The 26,223-nt window shown below is 55.8% G+C and overlaps 12 protein-coding genes across 12 annotated transcripts; 6 read left to right on the top strand and 6 right to left on the bottom strand.

The window, feature by feature from the left end:
• Positions 1 to 687: 687 nt before the first annotated feature.
• On the bottom strand, positions 688 to 2,218 carry PHYSODRAFT_503339 (hypothetical protein; the record flags this gene model as incomplete). Its single annotated transcript, XM_009527444.1, has 5 exons — positions 688 to 1,192; positions 1,252 to 1,391; positions 1,468 to 1,684; positions 1,763 to 1,936; positions 2,022 to 2,218. 5 exons carry the CDS (start codon positions 2,216 to 2,218, stop codon positions 688 to 690), a joined length of 1,233 nt encoding a protein of 410 aa, XP_009525739.1.
• Positions 2,219 to 2,628: 410 nt separating this feature from the next.
• PHYSODRAFT_499509 (hypothetical protein) lies at positions 2,629 to 3,767 on the top strand (the record flags this gene model as incomplete). Its single annotated transcript, XM_009527443.1, has 6 exons — positions 2,629 to 2,784; positions 2,849 to 2,944; positions 3,019 to 3,140; positions 3,214 to 3,385; positions 3,467 to 3,621; positions 3,698 to 3,767. The coding sequence occupies 6 exons, from the start codon at positions 2,629 to 2,631 to the stop codon at positions 3,765 to 3,767; spliced, it is 771 nt and encodes a 256-aa protein (XP_009525738.1).
• Positions 3,768 to 5,343: 1,576 nt separating this feature from the next.
• PHYSODRAFT_314382 (hypothetical protein) lies at positions 5,344 to 6,270 on the bottom strand (the record flags this gene model as incomplete). Its single annotated transcript, XM_009527442.1, has 6 exons — positions 5,344 to 5,486; positions 5,582 to 5,627; positions 5,695 to 5,732; positions 5,814 to 5,885; positions 5,988 to 6,084; positions 6,175 to 6,270. The coding sequence occupies 6 exons, from the start codon at positions 6,268 to 6,270 to the stop codon at positions 5,344 to 5,346; spliced, it is 492 nt and encodes a 163-aa protein (XP_009525737.1).
• Positions 6,271 to 7,095: 825 nt separating this feature from the next.
• On the top strand, positions 7,096 to 8,870 carry PHYSODRAFT_504028 (hypothetical protein; the record flags this gene model as incomplete). The annotated part of the gene is made up of 5 exons (XM_009527441.1): positions 7,096 to 7,323; positions 7,403 to 7,470; positions 7,557 to 7,945; positions 8,019 to 8,095; positions 8,268 to 8,870. 5 exons carry the CDS (start codon positions 7,096 to 7,098, stop codon positions 8,868 to 8,870), a joined length of 1,365 nt encoding a protein of 454 aa, XP_009525736.1.
• Positions 8,871 to 9,112: 242 nt separating this feature from the next.
• On the bottom strand, positions 9,113 to 9,630 carry PHYSODRAFT_285828 (hypothetical protein). The gene has a single exon (XM_009527440.1). It carries the CDS (start codon positions 9,585 to 9,587, stop codon positions 9,222 to 9,224), a length of 366 nt encoding a protein of 121 aa, XP_009525735.1. The 5' UTR covers positions 9,588 to 9,630; the 3' UTR covers positions 9,113 to 9,221.
• Positions 9,631 to 10,734: 1,104 nt separating this feature from the next.
• On the top strand, positions 10,735 to 11,355 carry PHYSODRAFT_504352 (hypothetical protein; the record flags this gene model as incomplete). The annotated part of the gene is made up of 2 exons (XM_009527439.1): positions 10,735 to 11,222; positions 11,310 to 11,355. Coding segments are annotated over 2 exons (534 nt in total), but the record flags the coding sequence as incomplete, so codon positions are not given.
• Positions 11,356 to 13,663: 2,308 nt separating this feature from the next.
• Positions 13,664 to 17,772, bottom strand: PHYSODRAFT_314379 (hypothetical protein; the record flags this gene model as incomplete). The annotated part of the gene is made up of 5 exons (XM_009527438.1): positions 13,664 to 16,560; positions 16,834 to 17,109; positions 17,186 to 17,324; positions 17,404 to 17,513; positions 17,694 to 17,772. The coding sequence occupies 5 exons, from the start codon at positions 17,770 to 17,772 to the stop codon at positions 13,664 to 13,666; spliced, it is 3,501 nt and encodes a 1,166-aa protein (XP_009525733.1).
• A 177-nt stretch (positions 17,773 to 17,949) lies between these two features.
• PHYSODRAFT_499593 (hypothetical protein) lies at positions 17,950 to 19,648 on the top strand (the record flags this gene model as incomplete). Its single annotated transcript, XM_009527437.1, has 3 exons — positions 17,950 to 18,506; positions 18,588 to 18,743; positions 18,823 to 19,648. The coding sequence occupies 3 exons, from the start codon at positions 17,950 to 17,952 to the stop codon at positions 19,646 to 19,648; spliced, it is 1,539 nt and encodes a 512-aa protein (XP_009525732.1).
• Positions 19,649 to 20,543: 895 nt separating this feature from the next.
• PHYSODRAFT_504066 (hypothetical protein) lies at positions 20,544 to 21,164 on the top strand (the record flags this gene model as incomplete). The annotated part of the gene is made up of 2 exons (XM_009527436.1): positions 20,544 to 20,606; positions 20,679 to 21,164. 2 exons carry the CDS (start codon positions 20,544 to 20,546, stop codon positions 21,162 to 21,164), a joined length of 549 nt encoding a protein of 182 aa, XP_009525731.1.
• A 44-nt stretch (positions 21,165 to 21,208) lies between these two features.
• PHYSODRAFT_360355 (hypothetical protein) lies at positions 21,209 to 22,066 on the bottom strand (the record flags this gene model as incomplete). The annotated part of the gene is made up of 4 exons (XM_009527435.1): positions 21,959 to 22,066; positions 21,787 to 21,872; positions 21,592 to 21,717; positions 21,209 to 21,502 (listed from the first exon to the last, which is right to left on the bottom strand). Exons 1-4 carry the CDS (start codon positions 22,038 to 22,040, stop codon positions 21,209 to 21,211), a joined length of 588 nt encoding a protein of 195 aa, XP_009525730.1. The 5' UTR covers positions 22,041 to 22,066.
• Positions 22,067 to 22,231: 165 nt separating this feature from the next.
• PHYSODRAFT_345983 (hypothetical protein) lies at positions 22,232 to 23,571 on the top strand (the record flags this gene model as incomplete). Its single annotated transcript, XM_009527434.1, has 2 exons — positions 22,232 to 22,837; positions 22,915 to 23,571. The coding sequence occupies exons 1-2, from the start codon at positions 22,271 to 22,273 to the stop codon at positions 23,569 to 23,571; spliced, it is 1,224 nt and encodes a 407-aa protein (XP_009525729.1). The 5' UTR covers positions 22,232 to 22,270.
• Positions 23,572 to 23,770: 199 nt separating this feature from the next.
• On the bottom strand, positions 23,771 to 25,285 carry PHYSODRAFT_314374 (hypothetical protein; the record flags this gene model as incomplete). Its single annotated transcript, XM_009527433.1, has 5 exons — positions 23,771 to 23,865; positions 23,902 to 24,587; positions 24,665 to 24,769; positions 24,859 to 25,134; positions 25,224 to 25,285. 5 exons carry the CDS (start codon positions 25,283 to 25,285, stop codon positions 23,771 to 23,773), a joined length of 1,224 nt encoding a protein of 407 aa, XP_009525728.1.
• Positions 25,286 to 26,223: the final 938 nt, after the last annotated feature.

The following is a 26,223-nucleotide window of genomic DNA, read 5'->3' as shown; positions in this document are numbered from 1 at the left end:
CTCTTTGCCAAGCTCGATGCCTGTTCGCTTACGCTTCGTCTAGCCAAGACGGACGCCGGGGGGCTCAATCCTCAGGACGAGGACTACAAACAGCGGCTGGAGGAGATTAAGGAGCTCGGAATTGTCGTGGAGCCGCTGACGCTGGTGTACGAAGATGCATACGCGTTCCCAAGCCCGAGTACAATCAAGCCAGGCGACATCCACATCATCGTCGAGTTTCCCCAGACTCCCGGAGGTTTGCCGTGTACATTTGGTTTTTAACTCGCGCGGTTATGTTATCTGATCTAACGTTAGTTGATGTTGTACATTGGTTATTTATTACATGCAGTATTGGGGCAGGAAAGTAGCAAGATTAATCGATTGGTGCTCGTCTACGATGCTTGTCGCCATTCTTATCGCAACCACTTGAGACCAAGAAACACGCATTCAATGCCGTGTTGCGCAATTAACACTTAGGCAGCGACGACATACGTAAAGTTTTGCATCGTATCGCTTTGAATACATTTTACATCGACATACCTGTATGAATAAGTGCTGTTGATTGACTTAGCTCGAGGCGCGCGCTCTAACCTACACGTACGACCTGTATCCATGTGCTGCGAAGTCACTCCAACTACCCCGGCAACAGCGTTGATGTACAGCAATAAAGTCTATTACTTGGATGGTACCTGTCTCCCATCTGATGATCTACTGCTGCGTCTTCTTCTGCTTCCGCTTCTTGTTCTTGCTCTTTTGCTGCGCACCGTCGGTCAATTTGCGTTTCTTGGACGCCTCGTCCTCGCCTTCAGTCTTGCCGTCATCCAGCTCGACAACCACGTGCGGGACGCCGGCAGCAGGAGCAGCGGGCTTCTTGTCCACCGCCTGCTTTGCCTTCTTCGTCTTCTTGCCCTTCCGGGCAGCAGGCTCGCTCTTGCTACCCGAGCTGCCAACCGTCTCACTGGCGACGCACACGGACAGGCAGGTCACACGAGGCTTCGTGAGCAGAACGGTCGAGGCCATGGGCTGCACCGACTTGTTTGCCTCCTCCGGCGACGAAGCATCCAGTGTGAACGAGGCAAAGTCCCAGATCTGGAACGCGCCGTCAGACGTAGCGAGCACAATCCACGGCAGCTTGTCCTCGCCATGCGGATACACCACCTGGATGCATCGAATGCGAGCGTCAATGTCCTTGTGGGTCACTTTACCGACCAGACTGTACAAACACCACACACCATCAATGTTAGTAAACCACGCAATGGTGGACACCAAAACTTGCTGAGTTGTTGCAACACGTACGTTCCGTTGGTCTTCCAGATATAAATATTTTTGTCATCGCCACCGCACACAATGTATTCGTCTGTCGCGAACGCGGCGCAGTGGATCTTCTTGGAGTGCTCCAGCGTGCCCACCAGCTATTGAGGAACAAAACACAATGGTCAGTTTTAACCACCGACAAGATGCCATCGTAGTTTTTACTCGCCCACCCACCTCTGCGTTCATGTTAAACACCGACAGGTCCTTGCCGAATCCGAGCGCGTAGTGCGTGCCCTTCTGGGAAATCATGACGAGCTCCGCCTCCTTTTCCAGCCGACGGATGAACGCGATACGGCCCTTCACGAGGTTCCACATACGCAGCGTGCGGTCGCGCGCCACGGAGAAGCACAGCTTTCCACTCGGATGCACCGCGATCGAGTTGATTTCGCCCCTGTTCAGCACCACCACAAAGCAACGAGTTTAGAATTCTGTCACAGCGTCACATCACACGGGGCCAAGTGCCACGTACTTGTGACCGCCGAGAATGTGCAGGCAGTTCCAGTCCGACGTGCGCCAGATGCAGATGGAGTTGTCGGCGCTGCCGCTGAGCACGTGGCTCTGGCCGAAGAACTCGAGGCTCGTGATGGCGCCGTGCTGCTCCATCAAGCTGCCGACCTCCACGCGCTTGTCCACGTTGTAGATCCTATGACAAAATAACACATTAGCTTTCTGTCTGACAGGTACACACCATTAAAACCATTGCAATACAGCGGCTATTGGCCACGCACTTGATCATCTCGTCGCTGCCGCCCGACAGCAGCGTCTTGCCCTGCTTGGCGGCCATGAGCGCCACGCTCTTGATGCACTCCGAGTGCGCCGCGTAGCCGAAGGTCAGCTTCATCTTGGTGCTCTCGCCCGAGGCCACCGTGGGGCACTCCCACCCGTACAGCAAGCCCTCATACGTTCCAGCCACCACGCGGATCATCGTGCCGGTGCCTTGAGTTTCCAGTCTGGAGGTCGATACTGTTGGCCGAGGACAGGCAACTCGAGTAGGTACGAATCGGGGGCGAAAATGTGGCTAAAGTAGCCGCTGGTGACCGATCGGTGGCAGCAGCTAACGGCAACATGTGACGTGTGAGAAAGTGTATTTCCATCACGGCGCTGGGATTGTGGAGCGAGCGATGGGATGCAGCGACCCGGGGCGCCATAGTCAAGGGCGCTGTTGCTGTTCAACATGAGCGCACTCCTGCGTTGGTTTCGCTGGCTAAGTACTGCCTAGAGACGAGTCTGAAGAGCGGCTGGGGCACACTTTCTTTCCAGACGCGACGGCGGAAGAGCCCAGCCGAGAGCTACCAACCAACTTCGAACGAAGACTCACAACTCCCATCGACAGCCATGGACGTGAACTTGAGCGTGGAGGTCCCGAACCACGAAGAGAAGAGCGACGTTCGAGAGTCGGCCATGGGCGGCAAGCTCCAGCGCAATCTCTCGTTGTCGGCCAAGTGGGCCAGCGACAAAGCGATGGCCATCGAGTACCTTCGCCGACAGCGCGTAAGGAGCTCTATACGATTCTACAGCTGTGTGAGAGCTAACAGGTCTTGTATCTTGATTGCAGGAGGTGATGACGTGGATTGAAAGTGTGTTGAAGCGCGAGCTGCCGACCACGGATCTGTTCGAGGCGCTCAGGTCTGGTGTGGTGCTGCGCGAAATGGTATGTGATGCTCTGTGCTATGATTGAGCGCGTCACATGGTCTAACCATTGCAATGTTGTTATTATGCTTTCAGATGGAAACGCTGTTCCCCGACGTCTCCAACTGTAAGTCGCCGATTAGCCGCAACTACACGAAGCGCATGGCTCCGTGGAAGGAACGCGAAAACATTTCCGTCTTCTTGAAGCAGTGCAAGTCGTACGTGACACCACCATATCTATCATTAATGCTGCAACACACTCTAAGGTTTTCATTGATATTGTGTTGGCAGGATCGGGATGTACGACTTGTCGCTCTTTTGCACGGACGACCTGTATGAGGGCACGAACATGGTGCAGGTGCTGTTCTGCGTGCAGCACTTCATGATGTTCTCTGAAGAACACGCTGGTCATCTATTCCAGCCTGTCGCTAAGAACGAACCCGCCGAGTTCTCCAACCAAGAGGTGCGATACTACTCATGTCCTGGAGTCTTTCTTGATCGGCGCCAATGGATCTAACTTATCCACCATCGTTTGGTTTTGCAGCTTGAGATGGCAATGGCGAAGATCGAGCAGGCCGGGGTGGATGCTACCGCATTGAAAGGCTTGATCTCGGGCGGTGCAGCAGCAGTGCCTGAGAGGGCTGCAATCCCCGAAAAAGAGAGCACCGTGCGAACTGCCTCCGAGCCAACAGTCGTGACGTCGATGGAGAAAACTCTTGAAGCTCATGAGGAGGAGCCAGCTGAGAGCGAAGAGTGCCCCCGAGTGAAAGTGGAGATTGAGGTATGCAATCAGGCGTCGGAAGACAAGCAGGATGTCGATGATCCTGCTGACGACGACGATTTAAACCCCGAACAGGAGTCTGCAAGTGACGCTGGCGACGATGAAGCCGTCACCGAGCTTGAGGACGTTTCCGTCCCTGCCCAGGACGCCACCACTGTCGAGGAACTGGCGTCCGACTCACCATCAGCAGAAGATGAAGAGACGACGACAGTGATCCAGCAAGTGCTGTCAGATCTGACGGTAGCAATTGAAGCAGCCGAGATCGAGGCACAGTTGAAAGCGACAGAAGAAGAAGTTGTCGTTGTTCCAGCTGAGCCTGAGGTTTCTACTGTTGAAGACGTCAGCATCCCAGGCGTGGTGGAAGATGTAGTCACTACACCTGAAGAGAATGTGGCGGTGGAGGACATCAGTACTCCCGAAGAAGCGGAAGAGGTAGCGACTGAGCCGTTGGAGAGCCCGGCGATGGAAGAAGTCAAGACCGAACCTGTCGAGCAAACGGATGTCGACATCGAAGTGACCGAGGCTGTGGATGTAGCGAACATTCCCGCCGAGTCGACCCCCGCTCAAGAAGTTGCAACCGCTGAACCTTCGGTCCAAGCAACACCACAGGAGGTGGAGAACCGCATAGAAGATGAAGAGCTCGAAGCGAAGGCGATGGCGAAGTGCTCGTGCGGTAGGTGCACCATCATGTAGGCTGGTGGTTGGTAGATCCGTACATGTAGTCCCTACACGTAAGATAATTTCTTCTTTCTCCTCTCGTTCTTACAGTACCCCTCCTTACATGGCGAACAATACAATCGGTGCCACTTGCACACAGGGTAGTGTATCGATCAAAGAGTACATTCGTTCCTGTTCAACCACAAGCGCGAGCTACCAAGTTTAGTTTGGGCAACGAGTGTCGGATCTTGACCTTGCTCAGCGTCTGGTCTTACACATCTACTCCGCCACCAAGAAAAACGAAATCGCTGTCTTATGCATTTCGTTATCTTCAACTTCGTCTCATGCCATTAGAACGAGGTATCGCACGGTACCAGCGTTCTGATCGTTATCCAGCCGCCACGTTCTCATCAGCGTTCGCTGTAGCTGTGCTGGTGACGAGTCTATGCTGACTTCTGAGCATCCCAGGTAGCAGCACTTCTCGCACCTGCATCATCGCACCTTGTCAGGCATGGGACAGAAGTTGCAATGGTCCGACCGAGCTAACTATACGTCAGTGCTCTTCTGTTTTCAAGCGGGTGGTCGTAGCCTTTTGCTTTCACTTATCATTCCTCCACCAATTGATCAAGTCGGTCGCAACTCAACCCGCCCCACTCAGACAGAACCGCAGCAGTTAACATGGCCGACGAAGCTGCACCAGCACCCGAGAAGAAAGAACACGCAATTCCAAGCTCGATAACTTCCCACCGGAAGGCGACAAAGCGCAGCAAGGACCAGGTAGGCAAGCCCCGATATTTTTTGCTTGGGTAGCAGAATATCTTCTAACTACCGTATATGTTGAAGGGAGGATGCTGCATCATAATGTAGACACAACCCCAGATTTCAAGGTAAGAACCTCCCGAGCCATATTTTCTCTCTTTTGAAATGACGAAGCTGTCAATTTTAGTGATGGTGTACGAAACCCTCTTGGTGGCTGAACTAAGTTACTCGCCGCAACAGATGAGGGCATCGCCAGTGATCTCGATACACGGAGTCTCGTTCTGCTTGAACGACAGCATGAGGCTCTTGAACTCTTCAAAGTCCGAGCTGCTCAGCAGTACGTCGATCACATCCAACGGGATCTCGTCTGCACAAAATTTACGTGCGAACAGCAAACCAGACTAAGTATGAGCTTGCTAGGACCCAAGACAAAGCTGACGAGAAAAAAAAAACAAGACCTACCTTCGTGCTCTTGAATCTGGTTGCACAGCTCGTCCATCGAAAAATACTGGAAGCGTAAAAGCATTGGTAAGTTAACACATACGCATTCGTCTTTCCTTTGTGGCGATTGCTACCTCGAGCTTTTCGTGCAGGCGCCGCTCAATGAACGTCTCTGAGAGCGTCGAGTCATACAGATAGGCAACGTCAGATAGACAAGTAAAAAAGCACGAAGGCTACCGCACCGATGACGCACCGATAAGGTCCGTGTACTGCTGGAAGATGTCCATGTAGATTAGCTTGTTCTCGGACACGTTGTCGAAGATCTCTGTGTGGTTGCGACCAGAGGCCCGGCTTAGTAAGTGCACCCCGTTGAATCCGAACCGAACCAGGTAGCGGCAACAATCACCGCTCCGGCATCTCGTCTTACCACAATTGTGGCGACAAAAGTCGCTCTGCATGTCCACGAACTCCGGGTCGATCAGGATGTCCTGCAGCACCCCGATCATCTCGTCGAACTTGGCCTCCTGCACCCCGGCAAATGTTAGCAGGATACTGGTACCGACGACAAGAGATGCCAGACGTCCTCCGGGCACTGCAATACACTCGCAACATACCTCCGTGTTCTCTTCGCCGACATCGTTGTCGAATACTTCTTCCTCCTCCTCCTCTCCGTCAAACCTCCCGACCTCCGCTAGCTCGGGCTGGTTCATGGTCTCCTCTATTGACGACGGCAACCAATACAACGATCAAGCGTTAGCCATCGAGCATATCGTTCCACAGGAAGATGCAGCGAGGACAACACGCACCCTCGCTCGGCATGGCTGGCTTCTCGTTGCTTGGCTTGCTGTCGTCGACCCCTGGATCGATGGATCTTGAAGGGGCGCTGGCACAATGCACTGAAACGCTCCGGCTTTTTCCAGGTGCAGTGCAGCTTCACCGCAACGGCCGGCGTGAAACCAACGACCTTGGGTCCAATCGCTAGAGATGCTTGCAAACGGGCTGCAGCAAGTCGTCGCAGCTAGCTGTTAGCTCAGCGGCTCGGAGTGACGGTCGCCTAGTTGCCTTTTTGAAGTCAGACTGGCGCCTCGCAGAATCCATATCTGAGACAACCTCGCCGATAGAAGGCCGCAGGTTATGGCAGTGAAAGAGGTCGCCACGCTCCGCTGCCAGCGACCACGGAGCACCCGTGAGTAACTAGTCCACCAGGTCGCGCTGGTGGTGCGGCGTGGCGTGACGCCGTTATTACAGCTCTCCCTGCTATCACTCGCAGCCAGCAGCCAGCAGCTGCTGGCTCGCTGCTTGGAAGCACCGCCGTTTTTTACCCTGGTTTCGACCTGTCAAACCTTATACCGCAGTTCTCGTTTTGGAGCTCCTTGATAGACAGCACGGCAGCAGCGCCCGACGACACCGCGGGCAACTCGGCGACAGCTTTGGGCCGCCTCCTGCGCGCGAACCGCGGCGCCCCAGACGCCCCGCCGCCCCAGACGCCCCGCCGCCCACCGACACACTCCCCGTCGCCCGCTAAAGCGTCCGCCATGCGCAAGAACGGGTGGGAGACGCCGTTCCACGTGCTGCAGCTCGCCACGTGGGTGGTCTTCCCGGCCGTCATGGCGCTCTTCTTCGCCTTCTACACGCCCGTCCTGGACAAGACGCCGGCCATCGTGCTCAGCGTCGCGTACGCGGCCGCCTGCCTCGTCACCGTCGTGTCCGTGGCCGTCTGCACGGGCACAGACCCGTCGGACGACTGCATCATGAGACCATCGGTGCGTCTAAAACGGAGGACAATTCGAGTCGGAGACTGCGGCTAATTCGGTGGTGTCTTTATCTATTGTGACGTTGCAGACGATGGCCGACGCCAGGGACTCACGCCCGGACAACCAAGTCTACTGCAACGTCTGCATGAAATACGTGTACGTGCCGGGCATTAGTGGCTTTTAATGGGACGTCCGCAGTTCTAATTAATTAGTGATGATTGACTGGCTGGCTACCCATGCAGGAACAACCAGAGTCGACACTGCCGCCTCTGTGACAAGTGCGTGGACGTCTTCGACCACCACTGCAAGTGGCTCAACAACTGCGTGGGCAAGAAGAACTACACGTTCTTCCTGGGCTCCGTCGTGGGCGCCTCGGTGTTCCTGGCCGTGCAGATCGCCGTGGGCATCTATCTCGTAGTGGAGCTCTACACGAACGAGGATGGCATCAAGAGCAACTCGGCCACGAGCTACGGCTGCTCGAAGGAGAAGGACGATGTTACAGGGCTCTGCGTGGACGGACAGTACCGCGTCTCGCTGCAGGCGCTGCGGATCATCCACATCGTGCTGCTGTCCTTCCTGAGCCCGTGGCTATTCATGATCGGACAGCTCGCGCTCTTCCACTTCCACTTGTGTACGTGCTGCGGTACCTATCGTCTGGTTTTGGTAAGCGAACTAACCGCTTTTCGTTGTTTGTGTTCTTGCAGGCATGGAGAACATCACCACGTATGACTACATTGTCCGCCAGCGCAAGCGGAAGAACGCCCAGGACCGACAAAACACCGTACGTATTTATCCAGTCAGCTATGATGAAGTCTCGGTGACGGAGAGCTGTGACTCGAGCACCAAAGGCCTGGCAGTGACCAGCAGCTAGCAGGACCAGAACTATTTTTCCTTATTTATAGACGTTAACCTTTGTTGTGTTCGTGTATTTTTTGCGATGTCATGGTTCTCAGGTGCGTGTGCCGTGGTGGAAGAAGCTTTGTGGGAAACAGCCGAGTCCCAGCGGCGCCCCGGACAACTCCAAACCCAGCGTCAACCAGACAAGCGACTCGCGTCTTTCGGGCGAGAGTATTCGCAGCGAAGAGGAGGAACTCGCAGAGATCGAAGCAGAGGTGGACGAGAGCCTGGAGGTGCTCAGCAACCAGAGCGGCGAGATCCGCCAGCGCGACAGCAGCAGGCGTGGCAGCAGCTCGTACCGCAAACGGAGGAGCGACAGCGGGCCGAAGCGGGGATTTGGTCTCCACGTTGACCTGGCGAAGCAGCGATCCGTGCAGACCAACGCCAGCTCCAATGCCGACGTGTACACGCCAAGGTCAGAAAGCGGCGACACGAGTTACTTGGCGGCGCCCTACTCTCCAGGAACCCCCGCTTCTCCACGCTCTGATGCGGGCAGCGCATACTTTTCCAGCTCACAGGTTGATGAGATCGACACAAGGGACGCTGGCGAAGCCACCAACCAGCCCCTTCCAGCATACAAGGTGTCTAGCAACTCCTCCATGGTCATGTACGGCCGGCCACCCATCGACGATCTGCCTGCGTCGAGCCACATTGTGTAAGTGTCCTCCTCCTCGACGACTCCACCTCGCTGACTTCTCGGCTTGTGCAGAGACATTAACAGCAAAACGGGGGCCCTGTAGGAGGCAAGGGGGCATGGAGGCACCAACAACCCCAGCAGCTCGCTGGCGGACAGCAGCTTGGACAAAGACCACAAGTATTTAATGGCGCACACGCAGGGCGAGCTCACCACTCACACAATACACGACCAGACCAGGCGACACCAATTGCTAAAACTCTTCGTAAACAAAAGAAAAAGAAAACAGATTTTTGTTTGAGAACGAAAAGGAAACGACGCGCGCTTCAGCCGCAGTCGAGAGGAAGTTAGAGGCGTCTGCAGCACTGCAGCCAGCTCAGGCCTCGCGCACAGCCGCGACCTTGAAGCTTTTGGCGCTGTCGTCGGCTCCGATGTCCACGTGCAGCACGTCGACGATGCCGCTGACGCTGGGCGTGTACAGCGTCTTGCCCAGCAGGCCGCTGTCCGTCGAGTGCTCCACCTCCAGCGAGTAGAGCGCGGCCACGGCCGTCCAGCCGCCCATGTCGTACTCGTGCTCCTTGATGCTCGCCTCGGCGCCGGGCGCGAGCTCGCGCGTCTCGTGGATCTTGGCCTTGCCCTCGGCCTCGAACTCGTCCGAGCCGAAGGTCGCCGTCACTTTAACGGGGTGCGACGTCGAGTTTTTGAGCGCCACGGCCTTGACGTACTGCGGAGGGGGCGCCATCTTGCTGTTGTCTTCGTCTGCTGCTTCAACTTGCGCCTGGAGGTGATTTTTCAGGACTGACAGAGAGAAGGTTAAGTGGATGCGGATGGTGTATCGCACACCAAACTGTTTGACCAACACTCTTGAACCGTACTTAGTGCGAAACGGATGCCCTTGGACGCCGCTCAAAAGCGAAAACCGAAGGAGACGGACCTGCAACCACCGCGCGTGCCGGAGGAGCTCGCCACGACGCCCACACGGCAGCTATCGCCGTGAATCCAAGGCCAATCGAAGCGTCTGCGTCTCGGCTACGCGTAGATACCCTATTTATCTGTAGATACTCGCTGTATCGGGCGTAAACGCGATTGGATAGAGTCCGTTGGCCCGGAGAATGGCTCGCAGCAAGGAGCAGTGGAAGGCGCAGCAGAGAGCGCAGCATACCCAAACTCAAGCCAAGACAAACTCGTTCGTCCAAATGAAGAGGCCTGGCGTCTCTCTTGCGTCTGGCGGGAGGCCCCAGCTGCCGCCTACTACTTCGGCCGTCTACCAGTTGGGAAGACCCACGTCGGCTGCAGTTCCTACTGCGGTCCGACCGGTGGCGTTGAAGCCCGATCCCGTACGAATGCCAAGTGTTAGTACAAGTGGGTGGAATCAAGCTGCTTGCATCGACTTGACGCTGGATGACGACGACGACGAAGAAGACGACGAAGAAGAGGACGAACCCATGGGGACACACGGCCACAGCCAGCGGCAGCCAACAGCTCCGATCTCCGACGTGGCTGCTGGTAGTACAGTGGCTACTTCGCCTCCATCTGCTATTGCAGTTACTGTTCCCCGTGCTACAGCTACCACAGTTACTGCTTCTCCCGCTGCAGCTCCGAGCTCTCCAGCGTCGGATGCTGTCAAGTTGAGTATGTTGGACGGCACCGGGAATGGTCCTACACCGGTGGCTGCGTCTTTGCCGCAAATTGAGTCGGCGTCGGAGATGATGGCTCCTATGGTGGAGGATGTCGAGTCAGATGTGGACGAGGAGTGGCCGTCGGTGCCGCCGTCCGTGAGCGAACAGCCTTCAGCTGGCCAGACGGAGGAGAACGTGACAGCGGCGCTGGATGCGATTCGAAAGACGATACCGTTTGCACAGGGAGATCAGGAGCAGGAGGACGACGAAATGGAGGCAGATGTGGACGAAGAACTTCCGAGTCAAGCGCCAAAAGATGGACAGGGCTCTTCGGGTTCGTCTACTACGGCGGATCGGGTTGTACGCGTCGAGAATTTGGAGGATGGAGAGATTTTTGAAGAAGGAGCTGCTCCGAAGCCAGCAATTGAGGTCCAACGAGCGATTATGCTTGAGCAACAGGGTGATGCGCACCCGGTAGATCCGATGGAGATTCGTCTTCATCTCCGAAATAAGAAGCAAAAGAAGCGCGGCAAGAAGAAGACGAAGCGGAAGCTGGAGGCAATGCAGATGATGGATACGCCGCCAGGTGAAATGGAGGTTGAATTCGAACGGGTGACGCGCCAACGCCCCTTTGGAGACGCACCACCACCAGGCCCATTTACATATGCAATGATGAGAAACGGTCCAAGAGGTGAGCCAGTGAATGTGCGACCCGTGTTTCAAGATCCACCTCCAGCTTCATTTCACCCTGGAGGAATGTTCGCTGGTGCCCCTCACCCACCGATGAGACCGCCGATGCCACAAATGTCAGCTCCCATGCCACCGCCACCACCGTATGAAGACAGCCGAATTCTCCGCGTGAACCGTCAGGGCAGTATGGAAATGCTCGATAACGAGGGTCAAGTGCTAATTCATCCGATGTTCTCGGAACCCCCAAGGCATGCTGGATTCAAATACCGTTCGGTGTCGATGTCTCCACCTCAACCCACACCAAGTGAACCGATTCATTTATTGCAGCGCTCAATGAGTGATACGTCTCGTCTTCCTCCGCGTCCCACCCCAGGACATGGTGGCCTTGCCAACCCTGCTGCCAGCGGAGAGCGAGATGATCCAGATGATTTCGACCTTGACAGCCTTCGGGCAGCTGCGCTCCGAAGTAAGACAAAGCGCCCCGCGAAAACCCCGACGTCAACAAGCGAGAAAACGATCGAGCTGCAGTCGACGTCGTCGTCGCCGACACCTTCTCCACTTCCAGAGCAAAAGAAATTAGAGCCTGCAAGTCCTGAAATTGACAAGTTGCGCCTTGAAATCTTACGATCCATGCAGCGAAATCGTAAGCGATCTACCAACAAGGTAGAAGACAAGGCTGTGCCTTCGACACCGTCACCAGCTCCGACGACGGCGACCGGACAGCCCGAACAGAGTTCTTCTGAAACAGCCATGGATGGGAAGGAGGCAGGGAGTGTCGGTGTTGGTAAAGCTTCAGCTGCAAATGCAGATGTAAATCCAGCGAACAAGTTGGCACAGCCCACGTCGGAGAAGGCCGCAGGTATTGCTCAACCTGAGTGTGCGACAACTGATGGATCTACCTGTGAGACCGACAAATCTACAACTACATCTGAAGTGAACGAATCGAGCGACAAGGGAGAACCTTCTTCGGCCGAGTGTGCGAAGGCTCCAACAGACACCCAAGTGGCAACTCCAGAATTTCGTCCGTTGACGGCGTGCTCGCAATCATTGGTGATCCGTCTCAACCCGGAAGACTTTTCGCCGAGGATAGGTGGGAACGACGCACAAGCTAAGACGACAACTTCAAGCAGCTTGCAGGATGCAATTAAAGAGATGCGGCGACAAATTGCTGAACGTGAAAAGGCGCAGACGAATCGCTTATTGGAAAGCGCTGCAGCTAAATTGTCGAAAACGTCTTCTGATCAAGGTTCTTCGTCAAGCCCAGCTTCGTCGTCACCATCTCCTCTAGATCTGCCGCCTCCAGAAACCAAGACTAGCGTTGCAGTTTCTCAGCAATTAGATTCCACGGCGGCGTCACCTGAGGTGATTTCGTCTGCTATTAAATCGTTGAAGGAAACGCAGGCGGCTGTAGCTACCAAGAGACCGGAGACTGAAGAATCCGGTTCTGATGTCAAACAAGCGAGAGATTGCGAGACGAAGGAGAATATGAACAAGCAGGACTTGCTGCTACCAGACGAACAGCAACTAGCGGAAACAGCACCAGAACAAGAACCGTCGACAGTATCTGAAGAAGCTCATGAACCGGTGCTGGAGTCGCCAAAGCGGAACGACATATCAGGGGTCAGTACATTCGTGAGTGCACACGTTTTGCCTCCTGTATTGCAGCACCAGGTGCAAGCGAGCAGTGATGGGCAAAATGGAAATCCGGCGAGCAACCCTTGCGTAAAGAAATCTATAGAGCCTGTCGCGTCGGCATAGCGCCAAGTGCGGGTGAGTCCGAGCTTCTGGGCACCAAACTAATCGCTTGTTGTGTATGGTTTATTTGCTTTTGTGTTGCCACGGTTACAGGGCATTTCCGCGTTGGCAGTTGCCGACACTGAGAGAGGAACGACTTTGTGCGAAAACACAACAACCAGGAAACCAGCGTGCGCAAGTCCATCAACTCCTGGGAGAAATGATGAACTTGATGTTAGGGCAATACGGGCAGAATATGAGCAATGCGTGAACGAGTGTGAGGAAGCAGAGGCGCATATCGCTCGGTTGTCAGATGAAATGTCTCGGCTGGAGAAGCAATTACTCCCAGTTGGATCGAGTGTTGAAGGGTCCTAAAGGCGACACCGGAGGTGTGCCAGTATTGTGTAAGTCCTGCATGCTTCCCCCCTGTATTGGCGGCGACTGACGTGGTAATGTTCATGCCAGGGGCTCGAGATTTTGCTGTGCGTGCGTGTTTTGTGGAGAAAAAGGTGTAGGCGGACGCGACTGTGAGGAAGATGCCCTAAAATTTATTATGCATGCCGAATAGCAGGGGCTGTAGACTAGTGCGGAGTGGGGTTCGCCTGAAGGGCTGAACACGTCATTTGGCGTTGCAGAAGCACTACTCGCTGATAAGCTTGTACGCTGTTAGTGAAGCAGGTTGGGGTAAGCTTACATGTAGCTGGGGTTCTAGGCACTGTGTATTTATCGGAATCAATGCTCCATTTCATTGTTAAGTAATTTTTGTCGGTCTTGCTCAGAAGTACAAGGGGTTCGAATAAGGTGGATACCGATCGTCGATCCAAATGTTAACCAGGTCATCCACTTGCAGGATGATGTCGAGCAAGTTCACCTCGTCCTTGAACGTCATCGGACTTGGATGCAGTGGTGACCCACATAAGGTGACCATCAAGCTCTCGTCCTCATGGATAAACGCTCTTGCCATAATGTCAAAGTCCACCTCAAGCTTGGGTGACTGTAGCAACTCCATCATGGCCGCTTTGGCAGTATCAAACAGCACCTGATGCTGCGGAAACGCCTTGAGAAGTTGTGGTCGCACGTACTGCGTCAGCAGATAATCGATGATCGACAGCACGCGCAGCATGAAGGAACCTGCTTTGGCCGTGGTGTGCAGCTTCGTGAACTCACTGGTGCTCACGTTAAGCTGTCCGAGCGCTCTCGATGTCTTGTCGTTCCCCATGGTATCGTCATCGCTTTCTTCGTTTCTGGAGGTTGGACCGAAAGAAAACGAGAGCGCGCAGTGCTGGTTTGACTTCTTAGGAACTGTGGCTCCCGGTTGCTTCGGGGATCCAGGACTGGCCTGCGACTTCTTTTTGGCTGCCAGTAAGGCTTGTTCTCGGCGCTCTTCCTCCCGTGCCACTAGAGCATCGAGATCCAGCAGTACCTCGGAGGACAAATCTGCCAACATGACGCGGCCGACAGGTTCCAGTGGCTTGATGGTTTGTGGCTTCGCATCACCAGTTGTGGTCTTGGCAGATACCGACGGAAGCATGGCGTCCAGCTGCATCCCAACGCGATCATTTCCCAGCGGGATCATCTCAGCCCGATAAAAGCCGAGGAAACACGGAGGCACTCGAAGCCCAATGCTCAGTGGACCGCGGTAGTCGGCATCCTTGAACGAACCGTTGAGCACGCAGTCATTTCCGGTCCCCTTCACGTTGCCGGCAAGCTCGGCACTCACATCATCCACATTTTCCCGAACAAACTCGATCACATTTTTCAAAGTTTGCCAAAACTTGCTGAATGTTTGGACGCGAGTTCGAAACGAGACTTCTGTCGGACGGTATCGTCGTAAATCGAGGACTGGGGGTGTGCCTACAGGGTGGATTTCACCGTCAGAGTTGGCGGCAGCAGCCGCAGCGGCAGACGCTGCTGCCACTGCCATCGCGGGGTGTACGGTTGCTTTTCGGCCAAGGCGGATGCCGTAGATGAATCCATCCGCCCCAGTCCGTGGCTTGCTGTAGTCAATGCCCAGCACGATACGCTCGTACAGCTTGGAAAGGGCTTCGACGACATTCATCGCATTCAATGTCGAGTAGAAGTGATGTACGGCCACTTCCACTGAGGCCGGCTTCTTTGACAAGCGCTTTATAGCATCGAAAAACTTATCGATGTCGAACAGCTCGAAGGCACTTTGGGCCTCGGTTGAGCTGATCTCTACCGATGGCAACTTCTGGCGGGACCGGGCCTTGGGCGAAACTCGCGCAGCGTGCATCTTCTTAATATACACCAGCTCAAGGACGCGCTTCCACACTGAGCGTAGCCGTTCATCGTGAGATTTTTCGCCATGCCCATCTTTGGTCTCGATCGTTTCTTCATCAAGTGAAAATGCGTTGTAGTACGCACAGATCGAAGCGAGAGAGTGGAAATTGTGCGTAGATGGAAACAGCCCACTCGTTTTGAGAGCGACCAGCAGATTGAACTGCGGCGGTGAGAGTTCCAAGAGCTCTGCAATCGCTAGCATTTCCTTGCTCGAACCGGTCAACAGTGAGGAAAACATTTGCGCAGCAGCAGCTGCAGCGTCCAGAATGGGGGTCAACGGGAGTAACGATTCTTCGTCGGCAGCCTCAGCAGTTTGTCGGCGTAATTTCTGTTTTGCCTGCTCTTCTCGAACTGCGTCCAAGTCGAGCTCCTCCAGCTCTTTCTCCATGACGGCATCGATGGGCTGGCCTGCTATCTTGATCTCGCCCTTAATGTCAAGCTTGGCAGGTGGCAAGTTGAAAGCTAGTGCCAACTCATACGGGAAGTACAATAGCGTCAGGTCGCGGATAAGGGAGGTCAACACGTCGGAGCAAAGCTTTCGGACCATCGGCTCGGGTAGATCCATTCCTCCTTTTACGCGTCTCGTGAAGTTGATCAGCTCGACGTACGTGGCCTCGGGCGAAAAGAGGAACTCCCATCGGCCTTGACTCACGGAGCTTGGGTCGTCAATATCCTCGACGTAAATGAGGTTAATGGAGGCCTCAAAGTCGGAGTCCATGTACATGCTGTCCCAGATCGACTTCGGTATCCGCGTCCCCTTCTCGCCTACAACCTTTACGTGCTTACCGCAACAAACCGTGTGGCCTTTCATCGTAACTTTGCACGTGGGAGTGATTCCCTGAGCGCCGTTAGTCTGGTGGCTGATCTGGATCGAGAACGAGCTGTCGAAGCTTTCGACAAAGAAATCCCGAAGCCCGTAGAAAATACCGTCAATGCTGAAGCGCAGCGAGTAGCCATTCTCGCGCGGGTGCCAATAGTACCGTCGTAGCGCGTCGAGTTTGGACTGGGCGCAGTGCATTCTTGAGGCGAGATTGATCGCGTTTGTCGGACTGTCCATCGAGGCAGCAGTCGGCGTTGACCTGCTTGTCGGAAAAGGCATCGACGCTCGCTTTGAATAGCGCGGGCTCCCGGGGAACTTTAGTCGCTCATTCTGTCGCTTCTTTTCTTCCTCAACAGCAACTGCTTGCATCGAGATGATCGTCTTCTCTAACAAATGAATCTGTCGCTTCAACTTCTCCTTCTTCACGCCCCACTTCTGTTTCATTTTCGCTCGCTGCTCTTTTGCTCGTGCGTACACTTGCTCCAGATCTTTGACGGTTGACTTCCACGCAGCGTCAAACTCAGACTTGTCCATGCTGATCGAGTAGTGCGCTAGCTCAGTACGTAATGGAGGTGTTGGAGGTCTTTTCGGCGATGTAGGCGACGCTGGTTGTAGAGTCTCCGTCGGCTGACTCGATTCTTCTGGGTCGGCATTTTCCTGTGCTTCGACCGTCACGCTTTTTTTCTCTGGAGACGTCAGCTCTTGGTAGCCCTCCAGAACCCAGTCCACTGCGTTATTCCCTCCATTGTCGCTATTCACGTCAGCGTCGCTCTTGTCGCTCCCTCCACTCCCCAGTTCAATGGGCGGAATAGCACTGTGGACACGGCGACGAGTCCGCACCCAGCGTCTTCGACGCACATAGTCCGTGGCGTTCGGTTCACTGCGCTCTTCACCTTTCTTGATCAAATAGTTGATCATGGTGAAGTCCAAAGCGTAGACCCATCCGTCCGCGTCACACTTGCATGACGTTTTGTCGACAACCCAGTCGCTCGTCCATTCCCAGTTAACAGGTAGCTGAGGCTCCACTTTCGAGCGCGTTTGGCTGGACGGCGAGCCGTGCAGCCCGCTCCATTGATGGCGATCCGTCGGAAGAAGGTGACCTGATCCCCACAACACAACTAGTTCGTCGAAACCAACAGCGCTTGACACTTTTAAAACCATACTTTGATCACCAACCTGGGTAGGACGAGCCCCATGAGAAGCTCAGGTACGAGTATCGTTGGTGCTCGTAGATATCGTCGATCGCTTCTTCTCCGCTGAAGTCGCGGACGCCGAACTCACGATGAACCTGCTGCAGGAACTGCTCCTCCTTGCCCTGTCATCGATTGCACAGTATTTCATAAGCTTCAGCCACTTTGCTCTATGAACAACCGTCAGGATCAGCAGGTACGCACCTGGTGCTTGGCGAGGATCTCCTCGACGCGATCGACTTTGCGGGGATCGTGCGCCCAGTAGAACGCGCGCAGTCGAGATTGCAAGCTCTCGAGTCTGTCCTCCTCCTCATCTGCATGCCACCAAAAAGAATGTGCAAGAGCGGATGATTAGTCGGCGCCACTTATACTGTTGAAGACGCCTCCGCCCCACAATCCGCCTCGATGCACTTCATCAGAAGCACGAAATTGCGGTCGAACCGCAATCGTTCCGGCCACATATCCAACGTGTCCAAGACCACAAGACGACGTACATTCAGGCAAGCTCGCATTATCCGCCGTGGGGTCCTCGCGCACGGCACGGGGGCTCAGCGCCGCCGAAGTCTCCGCCATTTTCGGTCTCTTAGTCCGCAAATGGCTCACTAAAACACGGGTAACGGTTGAATCATTTCGACCAATCCGAGCCACGTAAACAACGCTGACCAATCACAGGCGAGATACGCAATCCATCATCGATTCCGTAACCGCCGCCGTCACTATCGGATTTGCATCGTGTCGAAGAGCAGCGACATGGCGGATCTCCTGGCTGCAGTGGCCTCTGCGCACACGGCGGACGCCGTGGAGAGCGGCGACGTCATCGGCCTCGCGCCGCAGCAGCTGGCGGACCTGAAAGAGCAGGCCATCGCGTACGCGGCGGCCCACGGGCTGCTGGTGGGCTGGCGCGACCCGAGCAAGCCCAAGGAGCCGACGCCGGCCTTCACGCACATCCCCTTCTGCCTGCTGCCCGTGCAGTTCCCGCGCGCGCAGTTCCAGCACGGCGCGCAGCTGTCGCCGGTCTACGGGCGGCTCGTGGACCGCGTGAGCCGCGACGTCGAGTGGCTGCACAGCTGCGTGCAGAGCGTCGTGGCCGAGGACGCCTTCACGGCGCGGCTGCTGCAGCTCTCGCGGCTCGTGCACGACGAGGGCGTGCAGCAGAAGGCGTACCTGGGCCTCCACCGCTCCGACTACATGCTGCACGAGCCGCAGGCGGGCGTGGAAGGAGACTCGCAGCGCCTGCTGCAGGTCGAGCTCAACACCATCTCGTCCTCCTTCGCCTGCATTAGCTCGCTCGTCTCGGGCATGCACAGGTCCGTCTTAGCGATCAGCTAGACTGTTGCTTGTGTTGCCTATTGCTAACCTTTGTGTGTGATGAATGGGTTTGCGTGCAGCTACCTTGTCGGCCGCCACGGTGTGGACATCCCGGCGCTGGAGAAGAACTACGGCATTGCGGCGTCGGAGTTTAAGGGCGGATTGCCGCGGAACGACGCCATCAAGGAGCTGCCCAACGCGCTCGCAGCTGCGCACAAGCACTACGGCGTCAAGGAGTACGTTGAAAACTTGCCATTTAGTGTGCAATCTCTGCGGACTGGCAGTTGACGGTATCGTTTTGCCCCCTATCTGCAGCGCTGTCGTGATGTTTGTGGTGCAGCCCAATGAAGCCAACGCTATCGACCAGCGCTGGCTCGAGTACAACTTGTGGGAGGACCACGGCGTCCGCGTGCTGCGCCGTACGATGGCGGACGTGGACGCCCGCGGCAAGCTCGTTGAGCGTGATGGCAAGCGCACGCTCGTCATCGACGGACACGAGGTCTCCGTCGCCTACTTCCGCTCGGCCTACACGCCCAACGACTACCCTACTGAGCACGAGTGGGCTGGCCGCACGCTGATTGAGCGGTCATACGCGATCAAGTGTCCGTCGATCGCCTACCACTTGGCTGGCACCAAGAAGGTGCAGCAGGTGCTTGCTCAGCCCGACGTCCTTCGGCGCTTCATGTCGGAAGACGAGGCCAAGCTGCTGGAGACGTCGTTTGCGGGTCTCTACGGCCTTGAGAAGGACTCCGCGACCATCGAGGATGTGAAGAAGATGGCGACCGCCAACCCGCGCTCCTACGTGCTCAAGCCTCAGCGCGAGGGTGGAGGCAACAACCTGTACGGCGACGAGGTGGCCTCCGCTATCCAGAAGATGAGTCCGGCTGAGCTGGAGTCGTACATCTTGATGGAGCGGATCTTCCCCAAGGAGAACCCTGCTGTCCTGGTGCGCAACAGCCTCACGTCCAGTGGCTCCACGATCAGCGAGCTCGGCATGTTCATCACGAGCTTGTTCGACGCCGAAGGCAAGGAGATCGTTAACAAGCACGCGGGCCACCTGCTGCGCACGAAGCTGTCGGGAACTGATGAGGGTGGTGTCGCCACGGGTTTCTCTGTTGTGAGCAGCCCGCTGCTGGTTTAGAGGTATTGCACAGACTGCAAGATGCACAGTTGGTAGCTGTAGGCTCATAGAGCACTCTGATCCCCAGGCAGCGTCTGGATTAGAGCTAATATCGTGACCCTTCACGTAGTGTTGTTCGTCTTGGTGGTTGTGCTTAGGAATGGAAAGCTTTGAAGCTGCCACGGGTAACAGAGGAGAACAAGCTACCCCACGTAGTGATCAACGCTTCCACGTGGTGTACGACCCGCGCTTCGACAGGTTCTTTCTGGAAGATGAAGCTCTGCACCGTGACAGGAACCGCACGCTCGACCGCAAAGATATCTCCATTCCGTGGGATAAGTGGATTCTGCCTCCGAAGTCTCCACCAAATTCCCCGCCCAAGAGTGAGCAGCCAAACGAATCCACTGTGTTGCAGCAAGTTGACGACCCGCCTGTGATCGACCCGGTTGCTCCCCAAACCATCGGAAACAAGTCACCACCACCAACAAGAGCAGAACCAAGTGGTGGCGACCTGGATAACAACGACAAAGCACAAGTTCCAGCGCTAGACTTCACGAGTTTCCAGCAGCCGTTGGCCGAGACTTCCGTCGACAGCCCCACAGGGACTCGTTTAGAGCCTGCTGCCGCCAATAAATCAAAGAAGACTCGCATACAGGACTACAACGCCCATTTCCAGCGAACTAACCAAGATGTGGCGAAATTCATGGTCGCGGCCGCTGATAACGCGGAACAAAGCGACGAGCACGAGGTCAAGTGGAACGGAGAAGTGATTCGCGTGCAAGTACCAGGGTTGCAACCTGCCACCAAGAGGAGTGCGACTAACGATTCCGCTAAGAGCGATGCGTTGGAACCAGAGCTGCTGCATGGGTCCGCGGAGGAGCAATGGCCAGGGTCGACCTACGAATTGAAGGATCTAATGCGCATCCGAGCCCATGCCGACGGGTTGCGCAGAGTCAACGCAGCTAACCGCTTCGTAGCCGTGTCCTCGTCAGAGTCCTCCGACTCCGAGGAGGAGCAGGAAGCGCCACCACAGCAGGTGTCCGAAGAGGAGTCCGAGCTGATGCCCGTATTCTTTCGAGACGACCGCGTGCTCTTCCACGCCAAGCGCCGTTGGTTCAAAGGCACCATTCGTCGCCGCATCCCGAGGTCGGACTTCTACAACGTTCGAGCTGATAACGGCACGTTGTTTGAAGCTGTCCTGGCATCCAAGATGGAGCTGCTCGATGAACCGGAGGAAGTGCCTTACTACCACTACACCCGAGGCGACAAGGTTCTCTGGATACCTGCCAGCAACGAAGAGCCATTCGCACTCAACAGCACAACTACCACAGCAAGACACAACAGGAGGGGGCGACAACGGAGCAACAATTCCGACGAAGAGCTCACGTACAAGGCGAAGATCGTGCAGGTGCGTTCATTGGACCAGTTCGATGTGCTGCTGCGCACTGGCCGCGTCGTCAAGAAGGTGCCGTACGAGCAGCTCCGGCCACAGGACGCCTCCGAGTTCGTATCTACAACCGCGTCACGGCGCCGGTAACAAACACCAGAAGCAGCGCCTCAATTTACCTCGTCCCGCTCGCTCTACTTGTTTTTGCGCTTGGCGGCCTTCTTGCTGGCCTTCTTGTTGACCTTGACGGGGGGCTCACCCAGCGCCGACATGATGGTGTCGTTCCACGAGTTGATGGACTTGCTCATATCGTTGCGGTCCACCCACGGGCGGCGCAGCTCGCCCCACGCCTTCTCACCGAGCAGCGTCACCTTGACGATCGGCGCCTGGAACAGGTTGAACGGCTGCGTGATGGTCTGGATCACGAGCGGCGGGAAGAAGCCCCACTTCCAGTGGATCAACACCGTTACCACCGTGCCCAGAGCGTACTGCAGCACCAGATATAAAAGCAATAACAGCACCATATCATCAGCCTCCAGCACTGAATAAAAATCTCTGCAGCTCTTCGGTAACGTACGCGCTGCAGCTCCTTCCAGACCATGCGCTGGTCGTGCTCCGCCACCGTGATCTTCTCGTCACGCTCGCCCGTCTGGCCGAAGCCCAGGTCCTCCTTCACCGTCACGACACCAGGCTCCGTGTTGTTCTGTGGTGACAGCATTCCACATCGTTAGCAGCTGTTGCACGAGGTATCTTCTTCGCTAGTCACGCGCACCTTCGCCTTGATGTACAGGTACAGCATGACGGCGTAGCAGAAGAGCTGTGAGAGGCCGTAGAGCCCGCGCACGATGCCCGTGTGCACTGCGTCAAACGATACAAGAGGGACAATTAGCGAGCAGTTCAGGTAGAGCACGGAGATGCCTCCCCCACGAACAGCTGCGACGTACGGGAGTTGTCCGCGTCCAGCACGGAGCGCGTGGCGATCGCCAGCGACAGCGTCAGGCCCATCATCCTGAGGTTCGGCGCCATGGTGCGCGCGGAGGGGGGAGGTCCGTTAGCTGAGCTCCTCGGCAAAGGCGAAGTGGGGCCACGTCAGCCGCCGCATACAACGCGCAAGTGTAAAAATGGTGTGGCACCCACCTGATGCGTACACCAGCGCCACACCATCTTTACACTTTTTCGCGCGAAGAGCTCACACAAAATAAAGGCGGCAAAGGCTAACGGTTGGGGCTTATAGCGGCGTGTATGCCATCGGAGCCATGGCCAAGCAGCAGCAGCAGCAGAGCCCGCCGCGCAACCCGTACACCTTCACGCGCGAGGAGTACGACAACCTGGTGAAGCAGACGCCCAACTGCCACCTCAGCAGGCGCTCCAAGTACGAGGAGGTGGAGCTGGTGGACGACTGCACCCTCTTCGACATCTACCGCCAGCCGCGCGCGCCCGTGACGGACCCGGCGGCCACCAAGACGCTGTCCGTGCGCCAGCTCAACGCCGACCTGACGTGCCCCATCTGCCTGGGCATCATCAAGGAGACGATGGTGGTCATGGAGTGCCTGCACCGCTTCTGCGGCGACTGCATCTCCACCGCCATCCGCCAGAGCAAGCGCGAGTGCCCGTCGTGCCGCATCCACATCCCGTCCAAGCGCTCGCTGCGCCCTGATCCCAATTTCGACGCGCTCATTAGCAAGATCCACCCGAATCTGGCCGAGTTCGAGCGCAACGAGGATCTGATTATTCAGCAGCAAAACCGCACGCGGCACTTCAACAATGCATACACAGAGAGCACCCGCATGGGTGTGCTCAGCCAAGCCGCCTCGCGTCGTCATGTACGTTGACGCAATGAGACGGGGGATTTTAGACTGGTGGGATACTGATTGAGTTGCTATGTTGTTGAGGTGAGCAGGGAGGGAGAAGGAAAGCGGAGGGAACCGCTTCAGCTTCGTCGTCACGTCCGTCCTCACCATCGAACGGATCGACTGGGGCCTCGCCGCCTACCGGAGAGAAGCGCAGCTCGCCTGGAGGTGGCTCTCCTAGTGAGACTGCTCCGTCGTCGGCTGCGGCGTCCGAGGACGAGAGCGCCCGCAAGAAACAGCGAGTGGATAGTGCAGCAGCGAGTGCCATTGCGTCAAAGCCGAAGGAGAGTGACCGAGTGACTCTGCGCGTGCTCCTGCACGAAGACGAACAGTCCGACGCCCCCAAGCTGGAGCGCACGCTGTTCACGACGTTCGCCAAGCTCAAAATCCGTCACTTGAAGAAGCACCTCGCCGCTCTCCTCAAGCTGGACAAGTACGACAACATGTGCATCGTGCTGCCCGCCGTGAATTGCACGCTGAGCGGGCTGTCTGACGAGGCCAAGGCGCGAAAGAGCGGTGAGATCGCTATCCGACAGGACCTGCAGTGCGACCAGGAGCTGGACGACTTTGTGACATTAAAGGATATTTATCAGCAGTACGGCATGGGCACGGATTGGGAGCTGCGCCTGCTGTACCACTTCTCTGCTGGCACGATTGTCAATGGTATAGCGCAGTTCGTCTCGAAGAAGGCGTCCGTGGTCGCATAAGTGAAGCATGGCGTTCACGTTAACCGCAACGAATGCGTGTCAGTTTTGAAAGCGTTAGCGCGGTTGGATTTGGTTAGTTTGCTGCGAGGAAGTGAGGTGCGTTGGCCGAAAAGCCTTAGCGAAGTTCGATAACAGTGGAAGCAATACAGGTAGCACAGGAAGACTGTACATGTATTTCTCAACGACCTGTCGGCTATCATCACATGCGAAGCCAAAGATCTTCTAGCACACTGTCTTCCTGAACCAAATGCTTCTGTGAGGTGGTCGCCAACGAACTCAGCTCACGCTCTATAGCTTCGTCATGAGGCTGCCTTCCACGCAAGGACACACGCAGCCGAGCCAGGCACCAAGCGGCATATCGCCGAGAAAACTTGTTCCCACAACTCCACGCATTCTTGATCTCATGCAAAACCACGCTGAGAACGGAAGGCCAATCTATCACGCCACTCCCTAGTTGCTTGAGCGACTCTCCCCATGACTCAGCAAGCGCTGCAGTATCGATAGTCTCTGGTTTTGTATCAGAGATGACATTGCGCATTCGCGAGACCAGTGCATCATCCACTGGGACTTGGTCACTGCTGGCCGAGTTGCTTAGTGCCTGCTGAATCAAACGCTGCACCACATACCGCCGATGGCACCAAAGCGCTTCGTGACTCGGGTACGACGCCATGATAGTTGAAACAAACTTGTACTCCGTGAGAACCAGGTTCTTCGCGGCATCACCCGCATCTCCGTCGTTTTGGTACCTCTTCAACAGCTCGTTCAAAGTGTGCTGCCGGTGGTTCCAACCCGAGTGATCGGTGACATGTGTTCTGCACCACGTCTCCATGTTGTCCAGTTCCTTAAGCGTCAAGTCAAGCGGAAGTCGAGACACGATCCAGTGCCGAAAGCTCCACGCGTGATAATTTCGTGGCTTTTGCTCTGCCAGCCGACTGCAAACTTCCATCTGCTGGTCGAAAAATACCCGAAGGTCATCCCCGGAGAGCGACTCGCAGAGTCGAATGGCCAGCCAGCGTCTGTAGCAGCAACTCGTCGCCGTCGTCGTCAGTGGCCGATCCAAGTAAACCACCTCTTCATTACTGCAGAATCTTACCGATAAGCCCACGTATCAATACTCTTGGGATGCAGCGTGAAGACCAAATTGGTGAACTTCACCTCCTCCTGTGCATACAGCCACCCGCGCGTCACGAACGATTTCCTGCTCCCCAGCAGCAGCAACATCAACAACCACAGCATGAGTAAAGAGACCGGTGCTTGCCTCCAAAGCAGCAATATCAGTTGATCTACCGGGTGTTCCAGGCCGTGTAAAAGTCGGCGCTGATGAGGAGAATGGCGCGTGTGCAGTGCAGCAGCTGAGCACGACGTCCGTTGTCCTCCGACTCGATGATTTCATCTGCTCCCTGCTGCAGGAGCGCGTTCAACGGGTGGAACTGCGTGCGAGCAGCCTGGAACAGCGGGATCCCAGCGGCAAAAGCCACGCCGAGCTTATGTTCCTCCAGGAAGAAGGCGGTCTCGGGCGTCAGGTCGCTCTGCTCGACGCCGAAGAGCAGGCCGACCTCGTCGCTGACGGGAGTTAAGGACAGCATGTTAGTGAGCGCTCTGCGCTGCTTGGAGGTAACCGTGCACGAGAGGAACGTCTTGGCGCGACGTACATGAGAGGGTCTTGCTGGAAGAGGCTCGAGAGCCGCGCGAGCAGCGCCTCGCCGGACGCCATGGTGGTCGATTGTAAAGCGATTTGTCATCAATCTTGTTTTGGAACTGGATTCCACCTTGTTTTGGAAGTTGAAGTGACCATCACTCCGACTTTTGGCGCAACTTTCGCGAGCTCACTCCGCAACTTTCTCGCTGCAGAAGCCATGAAGAGAACGATCTGGAAATGGTCGCATGATCGTAGTCGACATCAAGGACGTGTTGACAATCGCTCACCTGAAACGCTACATCGTCAACGAAGCCAAGCTCGAGGTAGTGCTGGTTGCGAACAGGCGTGTTCCTATTGATCCAATTGTTCGGTGTTGTCCGGGTGGTTCATATTCGCGATTAAGTACGAAATAGCAGCTTCCCGCCAAGTGCGGAATTGACAAGCTCTCTAGTTCTCTATAGTGTCGCTTTGGTGCCTCTTGTAAATGGAACACTTTCGGAAAGGTTACGAACAAGTTCCAAATGTTGGTATCGTTCAGAACTTGTTCGCAACCAGCACTAGCTCGAGGTCGCAGCCTGGCCCGGATTGACGGAGAGTGGCAGCAGTAGCGTAGACGTTTCCAGGAGCAAGTGCAGGAAATTATGGGTCAACGCGATGTGATGGATTCGGACGACCGGGTGGGAAATGACGCGTTTCCCAACCTTGGCGACGTCCAGTTCTCGTGCAGCTTCCCAACTGTCCAGGAGGTAAAATATTTTTGCGTTTGCGGGTTCGTCACGCGGAAGTGAAATTGCTAACATGTGCAGACATTTCAGGTGCCGGATCGGCAGGTCCTAGACCGACATCGCAACAACATTACTCAGGTAAGCTACGACGCGCTTCTCTCCTGAGGTGACCTCGGATGGATCTAACTTGGAGTTGAAGTGACTGCACCAGATGAAAGAGCAGGCCCCGTCCAGGGATATCCGATGGGAGGTACAAGGTCTAACAGCTTTCTGCTGGTTGGTGCGAGT

This window comes from Phytophthora sojae (genome assembly GCF_000149755.1).
Source record: "Phytophthora sojae unplaced genomic scaffold PHYSOscaffold_4, whole genome shotgun sequence".
Lineage (NCBI taxonomy): Eukaryota > Oomycota > Peronosporomycetes > Peronosporales > Peronosporaceae > Phytophthora > Phytophthora sojae.
This window is presented reverse-complemented; position numbering and strand designations above follow the sequence as displayed.